This window comes from Harpegnathos saltator, unplaced genomic scaffold (genome assembly GCF_003227715.2).
Source record: "Harpegnathos saltator strain DR-91 unplaced genomic scaffold, Hsal_v8.6 scaffold45, whole genome shotgun sequence".
NCBI classification, from domain to species: domain Eukaryota; kingdom Metazoa; phylum Arthropoda; class Insecta; order Hymenoptera; family Formicidae; genus Harpegnathos; species Harpegnathos saltator.
Genome location: NW_020230261.1, coordinates 2,055,770 through 2,074,113, shown reverse-complemented (window position 1 = coordinate 2,074,113; position 18,344 = coordinate 2,055,770). Strand labels below are relative to the sequence as shown.

At 47.5% G+C, this 18,344-nt stretch overlaps 2 protein-coding genes across 4 annotated transcripts; one reads left to right on the top strand and one right to left on the bottom strand.

Moving 5' to 3' along the window:
• The first annotated feature begins 13,271 nt into the window (after nucleotides 1-13,271).
• On the top strand, nucleotides 13,272-15,903 carry SCCRO (defective in cullin neddylation 1 domain containing SCCRO). 3 transcript variants are annotated; one of them, XM_011145393.3, is made up of 5 exons: nucleotides 13,272-13,384; nucleotides 13,781-13,994; nucleotides 14,151-14,319; nucleotides 14,449-14,662; nucleotides 14,745-15,903. In XM_011145393.3, the coding sequence occupies exons 1-5, from the start codon at nucleotides 13,382-13,384 to the stop codon at nucleotides 14,907-14,909; spliced, it is 765 nt and encodes a 254-aa protein (XP_011143695.1). In that variant the 5' UTR covers nucleotides 13,272-13,381; the 3' UTR covers nucleotides 14,910-15,903. The 3 variants fall into 3 exon arrangements, with proteins under 3 accessions (XP_011143695.1, XP_025157528.1, XP_025157529.1); XM_025301743.1 differs by having other exon boundaries at nucleotides 14,449-14,671; XM_025301744.1 differs by having other exon boundaries at nucleotides 13,291-13,384; nucleotides 13,784-13,994; nucleotides 14,449-14,671.
• A 1,003-nt stretch (nucleotides 15,904-16,906) lies between these two features.
• On the bottom strand, nucleotides 16,907-18,236 carry LOC105185707 (uncharacterized). The gene is made up of 5 exons (XM_025301745.1): nucleotides 18,091-18,236; nucleotides 17,744-17,982; nucleotides 17,410-17,568; nucleotides 17,262-17,330; nucleotides 16,907-17,124 (listed from the first exon to the last, which is right to left on the bottom strand). The coding sequence occupies exons 1-5, from the start codon at nucleotides 18,221-18,223 to the stop codon at nucleotides 16,975-16,977; spliced, it is 750 nt and encodes a 249-aa protein (XP_025157530.1). The 5' UTR covers nucleotides 18,224-18,236; the 3' UTR covers nucleotides 16,907-16,974.
• Between the last annotated feature and the right edge of the window lie 108 nt (nucleotides 18,237-18,344).

Sequence of the window (18,344 nt, the reverse complement as noted above, 5' to 3'; positions counted from 1 at the left end):
CGATTATCGCTCGCCGTCGGCAAACTGCCGTCGGTCCGCGCGCCTCGGCCAACCTAGCTCTCACCAAAATTGGTTGGGCGCCAGGTGCAGCGGGCTGCACCGTTCACCAATGCTACGCGACACCTCACCAAAGGGTCGAGACACGCGAAGTCGACGGGACCGGTAGCCCTGCGGTATTTAAGTCGGTAGACGGGAAGGGTTCGTCGGAAGTCGGGAACGACCGGGAAAACACAAAAATAACGAGGCGCGCTTTGACTATCGTTAGCTTTATTCTTTCGGGAATCGGAACGGTCCGACCCCCTCGGTACGATACACTCCGCTTGGGCTCTCGCGAATTCGAGATTGCCCGCTACGCCGGTAACTTTAACGAGACTTTCTATTCTCACGACACCGAAACGATAATGCAGGTGGAAGGTCTTACACAATCGGGAACCTCCCGGCGACGTGGTCCTCCTCTCCGATTTTCCTCTCTCGCTCGCTCTGGCACACGCGGCCACCGACGTCTCCTCCGCTTGCTGACGCCAACAACTCCACCCACTAAACCCCTCAACTGTATCTTCACTTTTTCGGTAGCCGATAGTTTCCGGTACTATATCGAAGCAGATCTGCGATATTCGAGAGCGACAACAGGAGACTCTTCTTTTTTTTCCTTCTCCCCGGACAGACTTCCTTGTCCGTCGGTGTTGTCTCGTGCTACCCGCCTCTCCCCGTTCCTCGGTAAAATCTCCCGATACGGGAATCCTTCCGCGGATCTTTGTTTTTCGATCCGCGGGACGGGTGCTCGGTCTCACTCTTTTGCTCACTCTCTCTCTCTCTTGCTCACACTCGCCCGATCTCATTGTTCAGGCTGGCTTTGTTTAGCCGGCGTTCACGCGCCAAGCACGGGAACGCCGACCGTTCGGCACGATATCCTTGCAGGCCTGTGGACAACGGAAGCGACAGCGAGAACCTTTCACGACGATACGAAACCGATACTAGCATTATTAAAGGAGTGCATTCACCTGGGGTGGCGGTCTTGCCGAGGGGGTGTCATCCTCTTCCTTCCTCCACCGATCCCTCCTCTCCTGATGTGCGGCGCAGGAGGTCCAGGGGTACAGAGCTCGGGGACGCGGGACCGTTCCACCTGCGCGCTCCGACTACTAACGCTAATTATTACGGGGGAGAGCGCAAGGCGACACCCCCCCCCGAGAGTCTCGCCTAAGGGCCGAAAGGTCGGCCTGTGACGGGCGCCTTTCCGGCTGCCACGTCACAGGTCACATAAAGGTCTAAGCTCGTTTTAGGCTGAAAACGCGAATATCTTCGAAAATGTACCTGCTAGGGAGCAATGTTACGCATAAGAATAAGAATGTACAGGTCAACGAGAGACATTCAGCCGTGACCTTGCCCTTATTCTCAAGGTCATGAGTTAAGATTGTTATTAAGCTCAAACCGGAGTTTTATAGGACTGAAAATCCATACTTTTGACCTAAAAGTGTCAAGATTGAAAAATTTTATGTTCGGATATGACGTTTTCAACCTTGACCTTGTTCTCAAAATTATGGGTTTTACGTTACTTCACTGATCGTGAAGTCTACTGAAAGTAAAGCGTCTCAGAACCCGACAACTTAAGGCAAGGTATCTCAAACCCGACCACTGAAGGCAAGGTGTCTCAAACCCGGTCACTTAAGACAAGGTGTCTCAAACCCGACCACTGAAGGCAAGGTTCAGTTAGTCTCGGCCACCGAAGACAAAGCATCTTGTAACTCGGCCTGAAATTACAAGAGATGTTCAAAATATTCCCCAATGACCGTTTGACAGTGTGCTAAGCGGTCGTACAAATTGTCAGTCGTATTCCTTATCATTTCTGGAGGTACTGCAGCACATTCATCTATGATCCGTTATTGAAGCTCTTCCAGGTTGCGAGGTTTAGTGAAATAAACTTTATTTTTTATGTAGACCCAAAGAAAGAAATCAAGTGGTGCAATGTCGGGCGATCTCGGTGGTCATTCGATTGTTCCTCTTCTACCTATTCATCGATTAGGGAAAGTATCGTTTAAATAGTTCCGAACAATGCGTCCATAATGTGGCGGTGCCTCATCTTGCTGGAACCAAACATCATCAANAATAATAAAAATAAATAAAATAAAAATAAAAATACTAAAACAATAAATAAGCTCACTTTCTCTAAACATATATATTGAGCACAATTCCGGTCTGTCGCCATAAAACATTTCAACCGCGGTGACGGTGACGGAGGGCATCCGTCCCCCCCTCCGCGGCAGTCCATATTTCAGGCAACACGACACAGAAATAAATAATTAAAATAAAATAAATAAAAAAAAAAAATATGGTCCGTCGTCTAAAAATATATATCAGCCGCGGGCGGTGGAGCACATCCATCGTCGCCCCCACGGCCGCCAACACACCAGAGACGGACAAATAAATACGCACAATGATAAATAAATAAATAAATGAATAAATATATAAATAAGATACATCACTAAAATAAATAAACAAACTAAGACTTATTTTTGTTGCAGGAACACCTCTCCAGCCGGTGGCCCTACGCGACATTCTCACCTACGAGCAATTATATCCCCGTCGCCTCGTCGGCTCGCGGGCCGGCCACACGGCGGCTAATCGTGCGCGGCGGCGAGACATCGGGTACGCTGCCATCAGCTCGGCGTGGAGGAGCCCTATACTGGCGGACGCCAGAGACGTGCTCCACGTAGATGTCCCTAGACCAGCGTATGGTGTCTGACACGATGAGCCTGCGCATCATGGACGCATACGTACTGCCGATACGCAGCAGTCTCAGCACCGGCTCATTGCGCGGATCCCAGGAGCCGAGCGCACCGACGACGAAGGCCGTTACGACGACACGGTACCCGAGTCGACCGAGCGCCTCCGCCAAGGGAGCGTACTTGGCGAGTTTACGCTCCCTAGCTTCCTCGAGCGCTATTGGCCGATTCTCGAATGGCACCGTGACATCGCATATGACGACACTCTTCGACGGCTCGTGCCTGATCACGAGATCAGGTCGTAGCTCGCCGAGTTCCCCATCGATGCACTCGACCCGCCGGTTCACGGTCACGTCCCCTGGCAGACGGCAAGCCCTGCTGAGTCGGAGCAGGATCGAATCGTGACGCCACTGGATCGCAGCGGAGTGGGGTCCGCAATGACAGACCATATGAGGAAGAGTCTCGGACTCCGCCCCGCATCGCCGGCAACGTCTATCACCCTCTCCCCACCGACGTGCGCCGTTCAACGGCAACACGTCGAAACGAGCACGGTGGATAAAACGCCAATCAGCGAAGCGGGTGAAGCTGCCGCCCCGCATAAAGTGATTGCTCACTCGATGACGAGACGACACCTCGAACACCTTCCCCTGGTCTGGTTTCCGCGACAAGGTGGTATCATACCACTCCGCCACCGCAGCACGCAGGCGTCCGATCACCTGGGCACGAGCCCCAGGTGAGACCTTGGTGATCCTACCCCGCGGACCGCGACATTGAAGGACGAGCTCGCGGCGCTCCTCGCTCCACAGCCACCGGATGGTGCAGCGATCCGACTGATGACGCGCGGCGTTCCGCGCTCTCGACCACAGGGAGCGCTCCCCTCCCCCCCTCAGTCCCCCCTCGAGTGACCCCGAGAGAAAGGCGGCGATCTGATCGCAACCAGGGGGGTGGCCGATGCGGCGTGCAACCACTCCCCGCAGAGACGCCCAAGCCAGGTCCCTGACCGCGCGGTCGTCCACCGTCAGAAGACGGAAGACGTGTGCGACCGAGAGGACGTCGGCGAGGTCAGCTAGAGGAAGTAGCCCACATCCCCTCTTGCGAGGGGGCATGTAGACCACTTCGGCGCTCGCTCTCTGCGGGAGGTTGAGCCACATCTTACAGGACCTGCGGATCTGCAGGTCGAGCTCCTTGAGGGGGCCCTTCTCCACTGCGGCTCCCCGCAGCAAAAAGTCGAGCCGCGGTAACAAAAAAGTCGCCACGGTCTCAGTCTTCTGCCACGGGGCGAGGAGGGAACGGTCGACCGACGCCAAGTCGTCACGTAGCACCCTAATGGCAGCATGCGGAGTCTGGTTGACCCCGAAGCCCGTCGGTATGCCGAGGTGCTCATAGGCCTCGCCCTCGGCCATTGCACGGACCGGTTGGCCCTGGATCCGGAGGGTCGTCGGTCGGACCCTGCCCGCTCCGCCTGCACCGATGTGCAGGGTGGCGCATTTGGCAGGGTTGAACCGCAACCCGACCGACGATGCCTCGTTCATCGCGACTGCGAGCAGTCGTTCCATTTCGTCGGGCGTCCTGGAGACCAGTACCAGGTCATCTACATAGGCCATTACTGACCACCGCAAGTCCAAGAGCTCGACCCCGAGACCGACAGCCGTGACCGCACGCAGCACGGAGTCGATCGCGAGGTCGAACACGATTGGACTCAGCGGGCATCCCTGGCGTACGCCCGAGCGAATATGGATGGGCGCTGTGAAGCCATCAGCGGTTCGCACCCGCGTGGTGCAACCATCGTACAGCGAGCCCCATACGGCGATGAGGCCCGCTGGCGCGCCCGCGCGAACCAGTGCGCGGCGGATCGCCCCGTGGGGAACCGATCCAAACGCGTTGGAAAGGTCTAGCCACGCGACTACCACCTCCCTGCGACTCCTCCGGGCATCAGTCAGGATCTCCTGCAGGACGAAGTTGTGCTCAAAGCACCCCTCGCCCCTTAGGAATCCCTTCTGAGCCGGACTGAGCTTCCCGCTGACCACGCACCACTCGGTGATACGATCGGCCAACACGGCGGCGAAAAGTTTGGGCAGGGTATGCCCCAACGCGAGAGGGCGCCAGTTATTTATATTACCGCGATCTCCTTTTTTGTACACCATGACTGTGTTGGAGGTCTTCCAGACGGCAGGAACCGCCTCGAGCCGCAAACATGCGTTGAAGAGGGCGACAAGCAGCCGCGCCGATGGATCCGCTGCACGGAGGTCTTTGTAGGTTATACCGTCTGGACCCGGCGCAGAGTTATTCATACGCCGGAGCCGACAACACACCTCTCGCTCCGCGAACGGCTCCACCAGCGCCGCCGCACCGCCGTCCTCGCCCGGGACGTCGGCTCGCTCCGCAGGCTCGGCGCCCCGCAGGTCGTCCCCTCCGCGATACAGCTCTTCGAAGTGCGCCTGTACCATGTCGGTTGGCAGATCGCAGACCTCCGCGGGACCGGCTAACACCTCTCGAACTGCCCTGCGTCGGTTCCTCCTGAAGAGCGCCTGTATTCGCACTGCTTCGCGAGTCCTGTTCCGGCCGTCTTCTCCGAAAAAATCGGGGACATTGGCCGGTGCCAATTCCCCCTGACGGCCACCCTCTCGCGCGTCCCTCTCCCCTCGCCGCTCCTCGTCGGCCTCACGCAACCGGCGTGGTGGCGGTCGACGAGCGCGCGGCGCGTCACGCCCTGGCCCGCCTCCCCCGAAGAATCTGGCGACCTGAATCGCCAGATCCTCGAGCTCGGCGAGCGTCGCCACGGAATCCGCCGCGTCGACGAGCCGCGTCCTCTCGACGGCGAGCTGACGCCCCGTCCGTCTCTCGACGTTCGGAGCGGCATCCCGCGCGTCTCGAGGACCGCGCGCCGCCATCGGCGGGTTGCGTGGCGCCCTAGCGAGTCGCGTCGCGCCGCCGCCCGCGCGGGAACCCGGAGCCGCAGTCGCCCGAATCGCATTCGGACGCGCGTCGACGGACGCGGGTGCTCCCCGCCGACCCATCACGCCGCGGACTTCACGTGGACCGGACCCGTCTCCGGCGCTTCCCTCGCCAGTATCTCGCGCGCGTGTCTCCTCCACCCTCCGAACCGGCGACGTCCCTCCGCCTCGCGCCGCGCCCGCCCCCGCAAGCGGGGGAAAATTCGCCTCCGTGAGGGGCGGCGGTTCGAGTGCCGCCCAGGAAGCCGCGCTCGTGGCCTCTTCATCCGACGAGCGTACGCGCGCGGTGCGCCCTTCGCCGCGCGAACCTTGGGGTGGCGACCGTCCACGGGCCGCCACCGTCGGCACCCTTCTCGTCGTCGCCGTCCCTGCCACCCTCGTCCTCCGTATAGAGAGCGGCCGGCCTCTGCGAGGCCCCCGCCTTGCGCGGCCGTAGGGTCTTCCTTCTCGGAAGGGGGCTGCTGCTCTTCCTTCCTCTTCCTCCCTCCGGTGGGCTGGTGGTCGTCCCTGGTGTCCTTGGCCGCTCATCGGCCGCCACTGGGGACGTCTCCACTGGCTGGGCGCGGGGCAGAGGGGGCGAGGAAATAGCGCCCCGTGCACCCGCGCCTGGGAGCCCGGTCGACATGACCGGGCTTCCCGCCGTGGAGACCGTGGTGGTGACAGTGGTGAGGGTCGCCACCGTCCTTGAAGCGAGCATGCATGGCGTTTGAATGCCAGCCCGGCCCCCCGCCGCCTGCTCCGCAGGTGGTCGGCGGAGTCCCCCCGAGGGACCTTGCGCTCGAGAACGAACCGCCGCCCGACGAGGATGGTGACTTTCTCGCCGGAACGGCGGTCGCCTCGGCGTTGCACGCCCGCCGGGTCGGCTCCACGGAGCTACGCCTGGGAGTCCTCCAATTAGCCGCCATGTGGCCTATTTCGGCCACCGACGGGCGTTGTTCCGGCGAGGACTCCCAGAACTCGCGTAATTTACCGACCCGGGAGGTGGCGCCCTCTTCCCCAGATGCGGCGGCCAATGGCGGCGTGACCACGGCCGCGCTAGGGGCCCCGCATCTTGTCTCTGCATAGTCTATGGCCGGCCGCTCCCGCGTTTCCTAAATGGCCGTCGCACGTGCACCGCGGGCTTCCGCCGACGAGGAAGACATCCTTGTCGACAATATCCGTGCTCGCGGTGTCGCCGCGACGGCCCTCGCGTAAGTTGTCGGTGTGCGGTCTTGTATGCGTGGTGGTGGTGCCTCCTCCGACGACGACGACGAGAGCAGCACCACGGCCGCCGGCTGCGCGCGTGTGAGTGCAGTTGTGCGCGGTGATGGTGTAGCAGCCGACGGCCTCCTGGGTGCCGCTCGTGTCCTGGTGGTGCGTGCTGTTGTGCGTGTGGTGGTGCGTGTAATTGCCGACGGTGACGGCGTCGCGCGCTGTACCCGTGCAACCGCGCCTCCCGTTCTACCCGTGGACGGGTGTCCGCGCGTTGCCGCGCCCCGCGTCGCGCGTCGCACGCCGTCCGAGGCGAGCGATGGCTCCCCGCGCGTCACCGCCCCGCGCGCCTCAAGCCTACCGGCCCGCGACGTCGACGCCGCCGACGACGCGCTCGCCCGCGGTGATGACGGCGGTGTCGGCGTCGGACGCGGGGAACGCCGACGGGCCGCATCCGGCGGTGCCACCTCCGGTGACTCCGCCCCGTGCAGGGTCTCGTAGTGGGTCCGTACTTTTTTCAAAGGGTACGCACCCGTACCCGTGTACCCACACGCAGAACACCTGTACGTGACGGAGTCGTCGGGGTGGAACTTCTTCTGGTGCTTTGCCAGATGCAGCCCGTCGACGTAGGATCCCCGCGCCCTTTGTCCAGGTACGTCCCTCCCGAAGCACCTCGGGCAGGTTACCCTGTCCGGGAGCGGGAACGGGATGACAACCTGGACGGGCGACACCGACATTCCGCTAAAATATAATAATAAAAATTAGTATAAAATTGAAATTTTAACCGCCGCCCGGCGAGATAAACAAATCTCGCTCGCAAGGTCGCGATCACGTGCGCACCGAGTGTCGTCCGCAACGGTTTCTCGCGGCAGTGCAACGATCAGTGCGCGGAGTGAGGGTGCAATCCGCACCCACCGACCGATGCACCGCGTTGGGAAAAGGTCGCTTCACCCGCTACTCGAATGCCGCTTCTGTTCGCGACCCGGAGAGCGAGGAATTGCTTTGACAAGCTTCTCGCCCCGTCGGTCGTGGGCACCGAGACGGCTCTCGTATGCTACGCCTCCACCGATCGGCCCAAGCGAGCGCGGAGCGTCCGCGACCGATGAACCTCGCGGGGGAGGTTTCGCCTTAACCGAGTGTCCGCCTGCGGTGATGTTCCACGAACGACCGGGCGAGAAACAAGCGTGCGAAGGTCACGGCGCGGGACGGCCGGCGCCCGTCAGCGAGCACCTCCCGTCCGCTTCGCAACGGCCTCGGTGCAGCGTGTGGTGCAATGCCGCGCTCGGTGACCGGTGTTCCGCGTAGTGGAGAGCACGCGTCACTCGGGACGCCAAGTCCCGTCCCGATTCGCGACCCCGCGGCGGACGCGACAAAACGCGCGCGACGGGCGAGCGCGCGCCGACGGTGGCAGCGAAGACGGACGTATACCCGCTGACCCCCGGCACGGTCAGTAACGCGGCGTGCACACTCGAGATTAAAAAAAAAATACGCAAAAACGCCCGCGTGTCGATTCCGCGCTCGAGGAGCGGCGCTCCAACGGCGCTCGGCAGGTCCGACCGGCTGCCCGCGGCGGGCGGTTTGCAACGTCGAAAAAACACGTACAAAGACAGTTGCACCGCCGCGGGACCTACGTTTCGTGTGCAGTGGAGTGTGCTTTATCTGCCCGTGACAGGTGGTTAGTGAAATTGTGCTTACTAATCGAGATATACGCGTTGCACCTGTCACGGGACTTATGCTCGGCGCGCAGCCGCTTCTCTTTGTACTTTGTAACGCCTGTGGCGGGACTTTTTATTAATAAAGGATGTTTTTTAATATGAGTGTATGCCCGCCACAGGCCTCGCCAACAACGTGCGATAAATAATAATTGTCTTTTTAGTGCCAGTGACGGGCTATTAATGTGACAATGTGCAAAAGCAACACGCCGCCCGTCACTGGACTTATAAATTTCGCGATTCTCTCTCTAAATATCTCTTACAGCTCCACTGCACGCCGGTCGGATTTCGACGCAAATTTAACAAAGTTTTATCAATTTTTTCCTGCCTTTACAGCCGTCCACAGACATCCATCGACAGAGCCAATAAAATCGCCACTCCTCGCCTCCAGGATATCAGCGCAAAAGATAAGTAGGTAAGTATAATATCCCAGAGGCACTTATTTCACTTTCTCTCACAATAACGTAATTAATTTCAGACGCGGAATCGCACGAGGCAATCGCCTTCCCTGAACGAAGATCAAAAATTTTTTTTTTTTCTATACATGCGGTCGACAGGGGAGGCAACGCGCGCGAGCCCTGGACAACGGAGTACTCGGAATTTTGAAGTACCCAAAGGTAGGCCTTAAAGTACGCGACGAAATACTGGATATCGACATACTTTATTTAAACAATAAATATTCCCCGGGGGGCTTGCCCCCCGAGGTAAATACAATGTATCTTCAGGCATAGGCCCGACGCCAATTTTATATACTTTATTGTCAGGGGACAATTTGCCCCCCCCCCCCCCAACAGTGGGCAGAGAATAAATTTTCCAGTATATATTATACTGTCGGGGGACATTATGCCCCCCCCCGACAATAGGCAACACGACGCATATTACCTATATGCACGTAGGAATAATAGTATTATTGCCCAAGCTAGCAGACTTGGGCAATGTGCTTCATCCTCCACGTGCTCTATTTATTACATTTTTAATATATTTTCTGCAGGATCACCCGCTCGCTGTCCCGCCCGCAAGAAGGACACTTCTCTGCTATAGGGACGCCGGCCCTTCAACCAACCTGTTAGATACGCGATATAAAGGATTGCGAACTCTAGAACTCTGCGAGGGGCATTCAGAACTCTAATAATTTTTTTCAAATTTAAAGAATGAAGGGCCATCTTCACATAGGTGATGGAGCGAACACATTCTCTGTCTCTCTTTTGCTTGGCTCGTCGAAACAAGTCGAGCGTAGGGCGGGGTCTCAGAGGAAGTGTCATCGACGAAACGTGTAATGCTTGCGATGCCCGTGTGTTGTATGCAATACGTGCATTTTCTTAAAAAATGAAAAAAAATTTATTGTGATACACGTATGTTGTATGCAACACGTGCATTTTCCTAAAAAACGAAAAAAAAATGATTGGCGAAAAAGGACAACGCCGATCGCCAAGGAGATGCGAACCACCGACCTCAACCCTGCGAGTCCAGCGTACTTCCACCAAGCCACACGTTCTTTGAGAAGTTCGCTCCTTCATTTGGTTCATGAAGCACTCGCGATTTTCAATCGCGACTTTCTTGCAAACGCTTCAATGCTACGCCGTATCTTTAAGTGCAATGTTAATTTGTCATGCAAATCTATCGACACAACGAGTTTAGTCGAAATCGATTGCTATTGATCATCTCGTTGGATTCACGCCGAGAGTGAAACGTCAGTCTCGGCCGTGTGTCGGGAAGCACAATCTCGGCAACGTTGCGAATCAGAGCGAGATGGAGAGAACACATTCCCTCTCTCTCTCTCTCTCTTTCGCTTGGCTCGTCAAAACAAGCCGATCGGAGGGCGGGACTTCAGACGGATAGACGGGAGCAGTTTCTCTGTGTGTGTGTGCCGACTACATTCTTACATAGAAACGTACGGCAATTGAAAATGTTTAAGCATATACCCTGAGATTCTATCTGTTGCGTATGACACGTATGTGTGTGTGTGTGTGAGTGCGTATATGCATACGTACGTCACGCACCCTTTCAATGCAACACATGCACACGGACACAACTACGCTAAAAAACGCCTGCCGGAGTATAAATAAATACTAACGTAACGCTGAAATATTTTGAAAAAATAATTTTGGGTACATACAAAATATTATCTTATTATCATATATTTGTATATCGATATAAATCGTATATAATCTTCATAATATTAATCATATACGATCTCTATTCTTATTTTTTTTGTGCATGTTAACATGTTAATTCATGTTACAAATGCATAACAATGCGCGAGACCGTGCTTGTCAAGTACGCTATTATGGTTGTAGCACGGACATAAACCGCCTGAAAGTGGATGTAGCATGGACAGCCACCAGATGCAGGTTTTACCGTCGAGACCTAAAAGTGGATGTAGCATCGTAGTTCCCCTCTCAAAATGGATGCAGATAGCGCCCATTCCCAGTGCGAAAAATCGGTGTCGCCGAAAACGCCGTGTTGGCCGCTCTCAGCTTCCTCTCTGGTACAACTACTTTAAAAAGTGTACATTCCCCTATACTTTTACATTAGAAAATTTTCACTTTTCACGAGTTCATATTAAAAAAAAACGATTCATGTTGGATATCTTGTATAGACAATTGTGTTTGGAGCAAAATAGTTTGAACATTTTATAGATGTAGTTCGGAACGCAATAAACATCCAATATGAAAGTTTAATTTCTGAAAATTTTTCAGAAACAAGTTTTCTCACTGGATCATTAGCCACATTCCGAAATTCATTCAAAAAAAGAGTTGAAGTCGTTTCGCGTCCGATTATATTTATGCTCATCAAATAATACGTATTAACATCAAGTCAGAAAGAATTTTTAAAAAATTAAAATAAAAATATATTCGGTTAACATTAAACTTCAGATTGGTTATAAACTATGTATTTTATTCATATAAATTAACACCACTGAGATTCAAGACGTATATAAAGTATATTGAATATCCCATACTTTGATAATTATTGGGAACTTGAATAAGTTCTCGCTGTTTCCCGACAGATGGTGTTATCTTAGCCTTTTTGCATTGGGCAATGCTACAGCCAACTTCATCGTGAAGCTCCACCAATAGGGCAAGAGCACAGGCTTTTGCATGACACATAATACATGACACATAAGAGAATAAACCAATTAGTTTTCTTCATTTCCCTCCTCAGGACAGAAATGAAGAACTCTGATTGGTTGATTCTCTTATGTGTTGTGTATTATGCGTTATGTAGAAGTCTATGCTCTGGCCCTTATAGGCTCGAAGTAACAGTATATGTTATTCCACCGAAGCGTAAATAACATATTTTTTCATAGCGTTAAACATGTCGAATTTCGTGCCAAAAAAAGAGTATTTGCGGGGAATTTTACTGGTATTATTTTTTTCAAAAAAAATCTGCAGCTGAAGCACATAGAATTCTTGTGGAGACTTACGGCGACCATGCTCTGTCGGAAACAACATGCAGAGATTGGTTTAGACGCTTTAAAAATAATGATTTTGATATTGAAGATAAAGAACGCTCTGGCGCACCGAAAAAGTTTAAAGACGAAGAATTGGAAGCATTACTCTATGAAGACCCATGCAATACGAGGAGAAACACGACAAAGTAATTTTGCAGCATGACAACGCTCGGCCACATGTTGCAAAACCGGTCAAAACCTACTTGGAAACATTCAAATGCGAAGTCCTACTCCACTCGCCGTATTCACCGGACATTGTTCCTTCCGATTACCACTTGTTCCGATCGATGACTCATGGCCTGGCTGAGCAGCACTTCCATTCTTATGAAGATGCCAAAAAATGGGTCGATTCGTGGATAACCTCAAAAGATGAATCGTTCTTTCGATATGGTATTCGTATGCTGCCAGAAAGATGGGAGAAAGTAGTGGCTAGCGATAGACAATACTTTCAATGACATGTTCTTTACTAATTTTCTTAAATAAAGCATTCATTTTCACGAAAAAACAGCGAGAACTTATTCAAGTCCCCAATAATATTTAATATTTAATTTTAATAATGAAATATATTGAACGAAACGTCCAGATAGATCAATTTCTTACTTATGCAAATTTTCCACATTTACAATCATAGTAATTATTAAAAATTTAGCTAAACATTTAGCTAAATTAATTCAGTTATAACACTTTATTTAATTCTATTTGATATTAATTTTATTTTATGAGATGTTTATGATATCATGTGAGAAATGTATATGTATGTAATTGTTGAGTATTTATCAACATACATAAGGGTAGTCTGTAAAGTCTGTGCAAAAATGAAAACTACTTTTAACTACTCAAACCAAATTTCTTTGTAATATTATTAATATTATTAATAATATCTAATACTAATTTAAAATCTGATATATCAGTTACACAAGCTGCATCATATTTTAATAATTGATATTTTAAATACTAAGTCATATATATTAAAAAGGTTATATTAAATCATAATAAAGTCATATTAAAAGAAATGTGTGAGTACGGTTACAAATCAGCTTTCTTTCAATGTAGACTCAACAATAAGTCAAGCATTTTATTTTTTTCATTTTTACTATAGAGAACATATTTATTGATATTTCTTGCAATAGTAGACTATTTGTCTGAAAGGGAAAAAGCAATACCTCGTACAACTTTAAAACATCGAGAAAACAATCGATCTGTTAACAAAAAAAGAATCGAACATCGATTTCCTGGTCGATTACCGTCCATCTCTACTTGAGACGTTCACAGAACATGCGCATGTTCGTGTCAAGTGTAGTGCGAGGGGAATAATATTTTGGCTTTCGGGGGCCTAAAATTAGCTGGAAAATGGTAAGCATCTAAAAAACAGATATTTGTATAGCGATAAGATTACGTTTATGTCGTGTTATCAATTAATCAGGTGTAATCCCCTGCTTCATCGCTTCGTTTTAAAGTTAGAATGATAACCTATCTTCGTGTATAATGTTATTCTGACTTTTCCTTACGCTAAATATATCAGATCTGTCATCAGAGGAACGACGGGGCGACTTGAGATACTGCTTTGACCTTCTCTGCTTTCTCCACTTTCGTTACATCTATTTTGCATTGAGTTTCTGTGCTATTTTCTTATTAAATAATCTTACTAATACTCTTCGTATGATTTGTATTTTTATATATATCCCATTAGCAATGTAATTAAATAAGTGTATAAAGTACATGTGACAATTCATCTTATTTGAATTGCAGCAGAAATTAAAATTTTCACAAAGGGACAAAGTGAAAAAATTTATAACATTTACACAAACCGGAGAGCAAACAGCAATATACTGTTTAGCACAAAATGATTGGAAACTGGATCTCGCAAGTGACAATTACTTCCAGAACCCAGAGGCTTACTGCAAAGAACCTAAAAATTCTGTAGATAAAAAGAAATTGGAAATATTATACAGTAGATACCAAGGTAAGGCTACTACAATTATTATAGTACTATAAAAATTATTTACTGTATAAAATAAATATTTATTACATAGGACCATCAGTTGTAAACAATTTTATTATTTTATTTCTGTCGGATATTAAGAGAAACAAATATACCACATAATAACAATACTTACAGATCCAAGTGAGCCCAATAAAATTACCGCGGATGGTATCATGAAATTTTTGGATGATTTGGGTCTAAGTCCTGAAAGTAAGTTAGTTTTAATCATTGCATGGAAATTTCGTGCTGAAACACAGTGCGAATTTACAAAGGATGAATTCATGAATGGAATGATGGACTTGGGGTAAATACAAAAGTACTTCCTTGTTCTATTCCTAATTATATCGTTACTTCATATTTATTTTGCCTCATCTTCTGTTATAAGGTATACAGTTATAAGCAATTCTATAATAATATCTCTTTTTCTTTTTAGTGTGGATAATATAGATAAGCTAAAAGCACGTTTAGGTAGTTTAGAAAATGAATTGAGGGACTCTCAGAAATTCAAAGACTTTTATCATTTTACATTTAATTATGCGAAGAATACTGGACAGAAAGGTTTAGATCTGGACATGGCAATCGCTTATTGGAATATTGTATTAGATGATAAATTCAGATTTCTTCAACTATGGTGTCAATTTTTACAGGTAAGAGAGGTCTGTAATTCTATTTTTATATTTATTTTTGCTACAAAATTATTTTTTCCTTTTTGTTTTTTTCTCTTTATAGGAGCATCACAAAAGATCAATTCCAAAAGACACATGGAATTTATTGTTGGATTTTGCACTCATGATTAATCCAGACATGAGTAACTATGATGAGGAGGGCGCCTGGCCAGTTTTGATCGATGATTTCGTAGAGTGGGCGCAACCTCGAGTTCGTCAAACTCTCTAACGTTATTTTTTTTTTATAACAAATGTTGAACACTCACGGTAACTTTATTTATTCGATTACGAGACATATACTCTTTAAACTTGTTTCATTGAATATTTTTTCCAGTAACATAAAGTCATCCTACTTTCTGTATAGTACATGATTTTACATGGGATTATTGTGTTCAACGTCTCTGGTTAAAATCATTGTGTCACAGTATAATGAAGCATAGTGTATAATGTATAGCTTCCTTATAATATGCATTGTCAAACAATGTACAATATATCGCTTCGGTAGATGATGATTTCGTTTGCTGACATACGCAAAGAAAGAGAAGAGAAAAAGGGAGAAAGAGAGATTAAGATATCTTTCGAGTGTTTGCTTAAAGAGTAATAATGCTATTTACTTGTACCAAGTTCTATTTGTGTGAAAACTACTAACCACGTAGGATATGCAAAATCATGATCTGTACAATAACTTCATTGCGATCTTTGATTTATCTTCGAAGATGAAAACAAGTATTGCCTTGTGATTGATCATGTTGTACAAAGTAATACGATGTATAAGATGTTTCTTTACAAATGAGAATATGGCAAAAAGTTGCTCAACTAACGTTGGTACGCGTAAGCGGCTTTAAGAATCAAGGAAAAAGAATCTTCTTTTAAGGTAATGCAGCATTGCAAAAGGGCAAAATTACAAAAGGAGGAGGGGGGAAACATAGCTTATATGTTTGTGTAGATAGTAATTTCTAGAAATTACGTTGTTGAGAATTGTTATTAAATAAATTCTACAATATTCCACTTTACATACATATATACACACATACATACACACACACATACACTTGCGAGCACATACATAAATATACTTACATACTTGTAATATACACATGGGAATAGGAAGAGAAAGAAATCTGTATTTTAGACATTGTACTATCTCTCGGCATCGTTATACTTACCTTTTATATTCAATCAATTCAACAGTGTGGCAGAACAAAAAAATTAATTTCTTATTAGAAAATGATAATATAATATACTTATATCATATTTTTGAAACTTTATAGTTATTAGATAAAATAAAAATATACTTTTTTTTTTTTAATTCGAACGATGATCTTTATTGCTAATCATATGGCTTAGTTTGCTGTGTTTGTTTGTTAAACTGATCACACATAAAAGAATCATGTGTAATTATATCCTTGGCATAAACAGATTTGACTCTATCAAGTATCAAATTTATTATGATTTTACGCGTTGATATATTATTCCCTTATCTATATTATAATCTAAATTATACGAATTTAACAACGTATATTTATATCTCCACGACTCGTGCAAGTGATCTTCGCTTACACGAGATACATGGAAATTACGCAGATGTAAAAAAAAACAAATACACTATTGCAAATTGAAAGTTAATTGTTAAGAAATCAAAATATTGTAGCTACTTATACGTACAATGTTATGAGGGTATAAAACGAAACTACTTTCGAGTAAAATTGTATCGTCCACACATTTTTCATTATATTTTATAAGAGTAACGAGAAAAAAAAACGTAGCAGAGAAGGAAGTAAATCTCAGCAGATATGAATTAGTATTAAGCTTACTAATATAATATAGACAACATATCGCCAGGATATGTTTGCGCAATGCTAAACTCACTCGTAGAGAAATATGTACGGTGCGTGTTTTATAAAACACTCTCTCTGTTTGAAGTGACGTTGTTTTCGAAGATAAATCAAATTATTTTCCTAATAGTTTCAGCATTGTGTAAACAATGAGGCGCGTTTCACTAGCCTTAGAGAGATAAATTTGTACATAATGTAAATAAATACATCGGTCTTGATCCACACACGCACACGCTCGGTTTGTTTAAAGAACAAATAACTGCTGAATGAGTGTATACTGTATTTCCTGCGTATTACTTACACACCTATATATGTTTAGAGAGCTCTACTAACATGGTCTGGCATATGGTGATGACATCACCGAGATTATTACAGGCTTTGGCGTGGTACATCTACATAAAAATTAAGTTTTATTTGTATCCTTATGGCCAGTTGAAAAATATATACATAGGCATGCGGTTATATTTTGTAATAGCTGTGGCATTTGCAAGAGTGTCCACAGTAATATAAGCAAGCCAATTCGTACTTATCAGCTTGTATATTGTAGCAATTTTTTAATACATCTTGAGTATACCAATCGCACAATGCCTCTAACTTATCAATGGATGCCTGCGTCATATATATTTTCGCACGATTATTAGTAGGAAAATAACTCGTAAACGCGTGCACGTTACACGATATGTCTAACGTGTCTGCTAAAATATAAAATTTCTTACGAAACTCGCTCGTTTACCTTGGCTACTTACCTGAGCAATGACTAAGCCGCGATTTGTGTTATTAACAGTACAATGACTGTGTGAATCAAACAGCGTGACCTGCAAGTAAAAGTGATTCGTCTCGATCAGATCTTCGTTATCTGCCTGCCTATACTGCAGCTAATACCGGATTATTCACTTTATATGTATCTTGAAATATGAGCAATATAGTGCGTCCACACGTGATAAGCAGCATAAACAAAGTGTGCGGTTCCGGAGCTTTGTACCACTCGTGCAAAAATGTATTTATATTTTTGCACAAACTCGTTCCTATCTCTTCGAAGAAGATGTTGAATTTCTGCGACGGAGGTATTACGTGTATATGTAATAATTCAAATGTAGAATACGTTCTCACGCACGAGAGAATTTCTCTTATTATACACAAGTAGGAACTAAGTGAGACAAGAAACTAACGAGCGATCGATGACTGAAAATATGAAATATAATTTGCTTCAGGTACACAACAGTCATACCCATTCTCTAAGTGTATCCAAACTCTCCCCGCCATACTTCAAAGCCTCCTCCGTGTTTAAATAAGGATTTGATATAAGTCTCTTCCTAATGAGCCACGCATGAATCTCATTGCCCTCTATTATGGCTTCCGCTACAATGATATTCAATTTTGGGCATTTCTCCACATTATCAATCAATAAGTGTTCTCTCGATATTCGTACTGCCACAAGCAAACATATAAGTGTACAGGCCTTGCTTACTAGAGGATTGTGCAGGCACACCGAGAAATATACGTTAACGTTATATTTCATCCGCACACGCGCTCGAACATATTTGCTAACGATATATACATATATAATATAATAACCTCCTTGTCCCGGTGGGTAACGGCTCTGTGTAAATTCAGGGTGATACCAGAATACGTCCACCTGATTGTTAGAACAGTCTTTCACGTATGTCGGAAAATGGCAGCTAAACAGTGGTGGTAAAGCCATAGCCATAGGAGCGTCTTTTATTCCGTGTGTTTCTCATTACTTGTGAATTTTGTTACGAGATACATTTCCGCAAACATGTAATCAAGACATTTTGAATGCCGAGATCTTGTGACGGTTCAGACTGCGT

What these genes read in the sequence shown, in the direction of transcription:
- SCCRO (XM_025301743.1), top strand. An exon ending in ATTATACAGTAGATACCAAG is followed by an intron (nt 13,995 to 14,150) that starts GTAAGGCTACTA and finishes CAATACTTACAG; the next exon opens with ATCCAAGTGAGCCCAATAAA. An exon ending in AATGGAATGATGGACTTGGG is followed by an intron (nt 14,320 to 14,448) that starts GTAAATACAAAA and finishes TTTTCTTTTTAG; the next exon opens with TGTGGATAATATAGATAAGC.
- LOC105185707 (XM_025301745.1), bottom strand. Translation starts at nt 18,223, where the DNA reads ATGGCTATGGCTTTACCACCACTGTTTAGCTGCCATTTTCCGACATAC. An exon ending in TGGATACACTTAGAGAATGG is followed by an intron (nt 17,569 to 17,743) that starts GTATGACTGTTG and finishes CCTCCGTCGCAG; the next exon opens with AAATTCAACATCTTCTTCGA. An exon ending in GCGGCTTAGTCATTGCTCAG is followed by an intron (nt 17,125 to 17,261) that starts GTAAGTAGCCAA and finishes TATATGACGCAG; the next exon opens with GCATCCATTGATAAGTTAGA.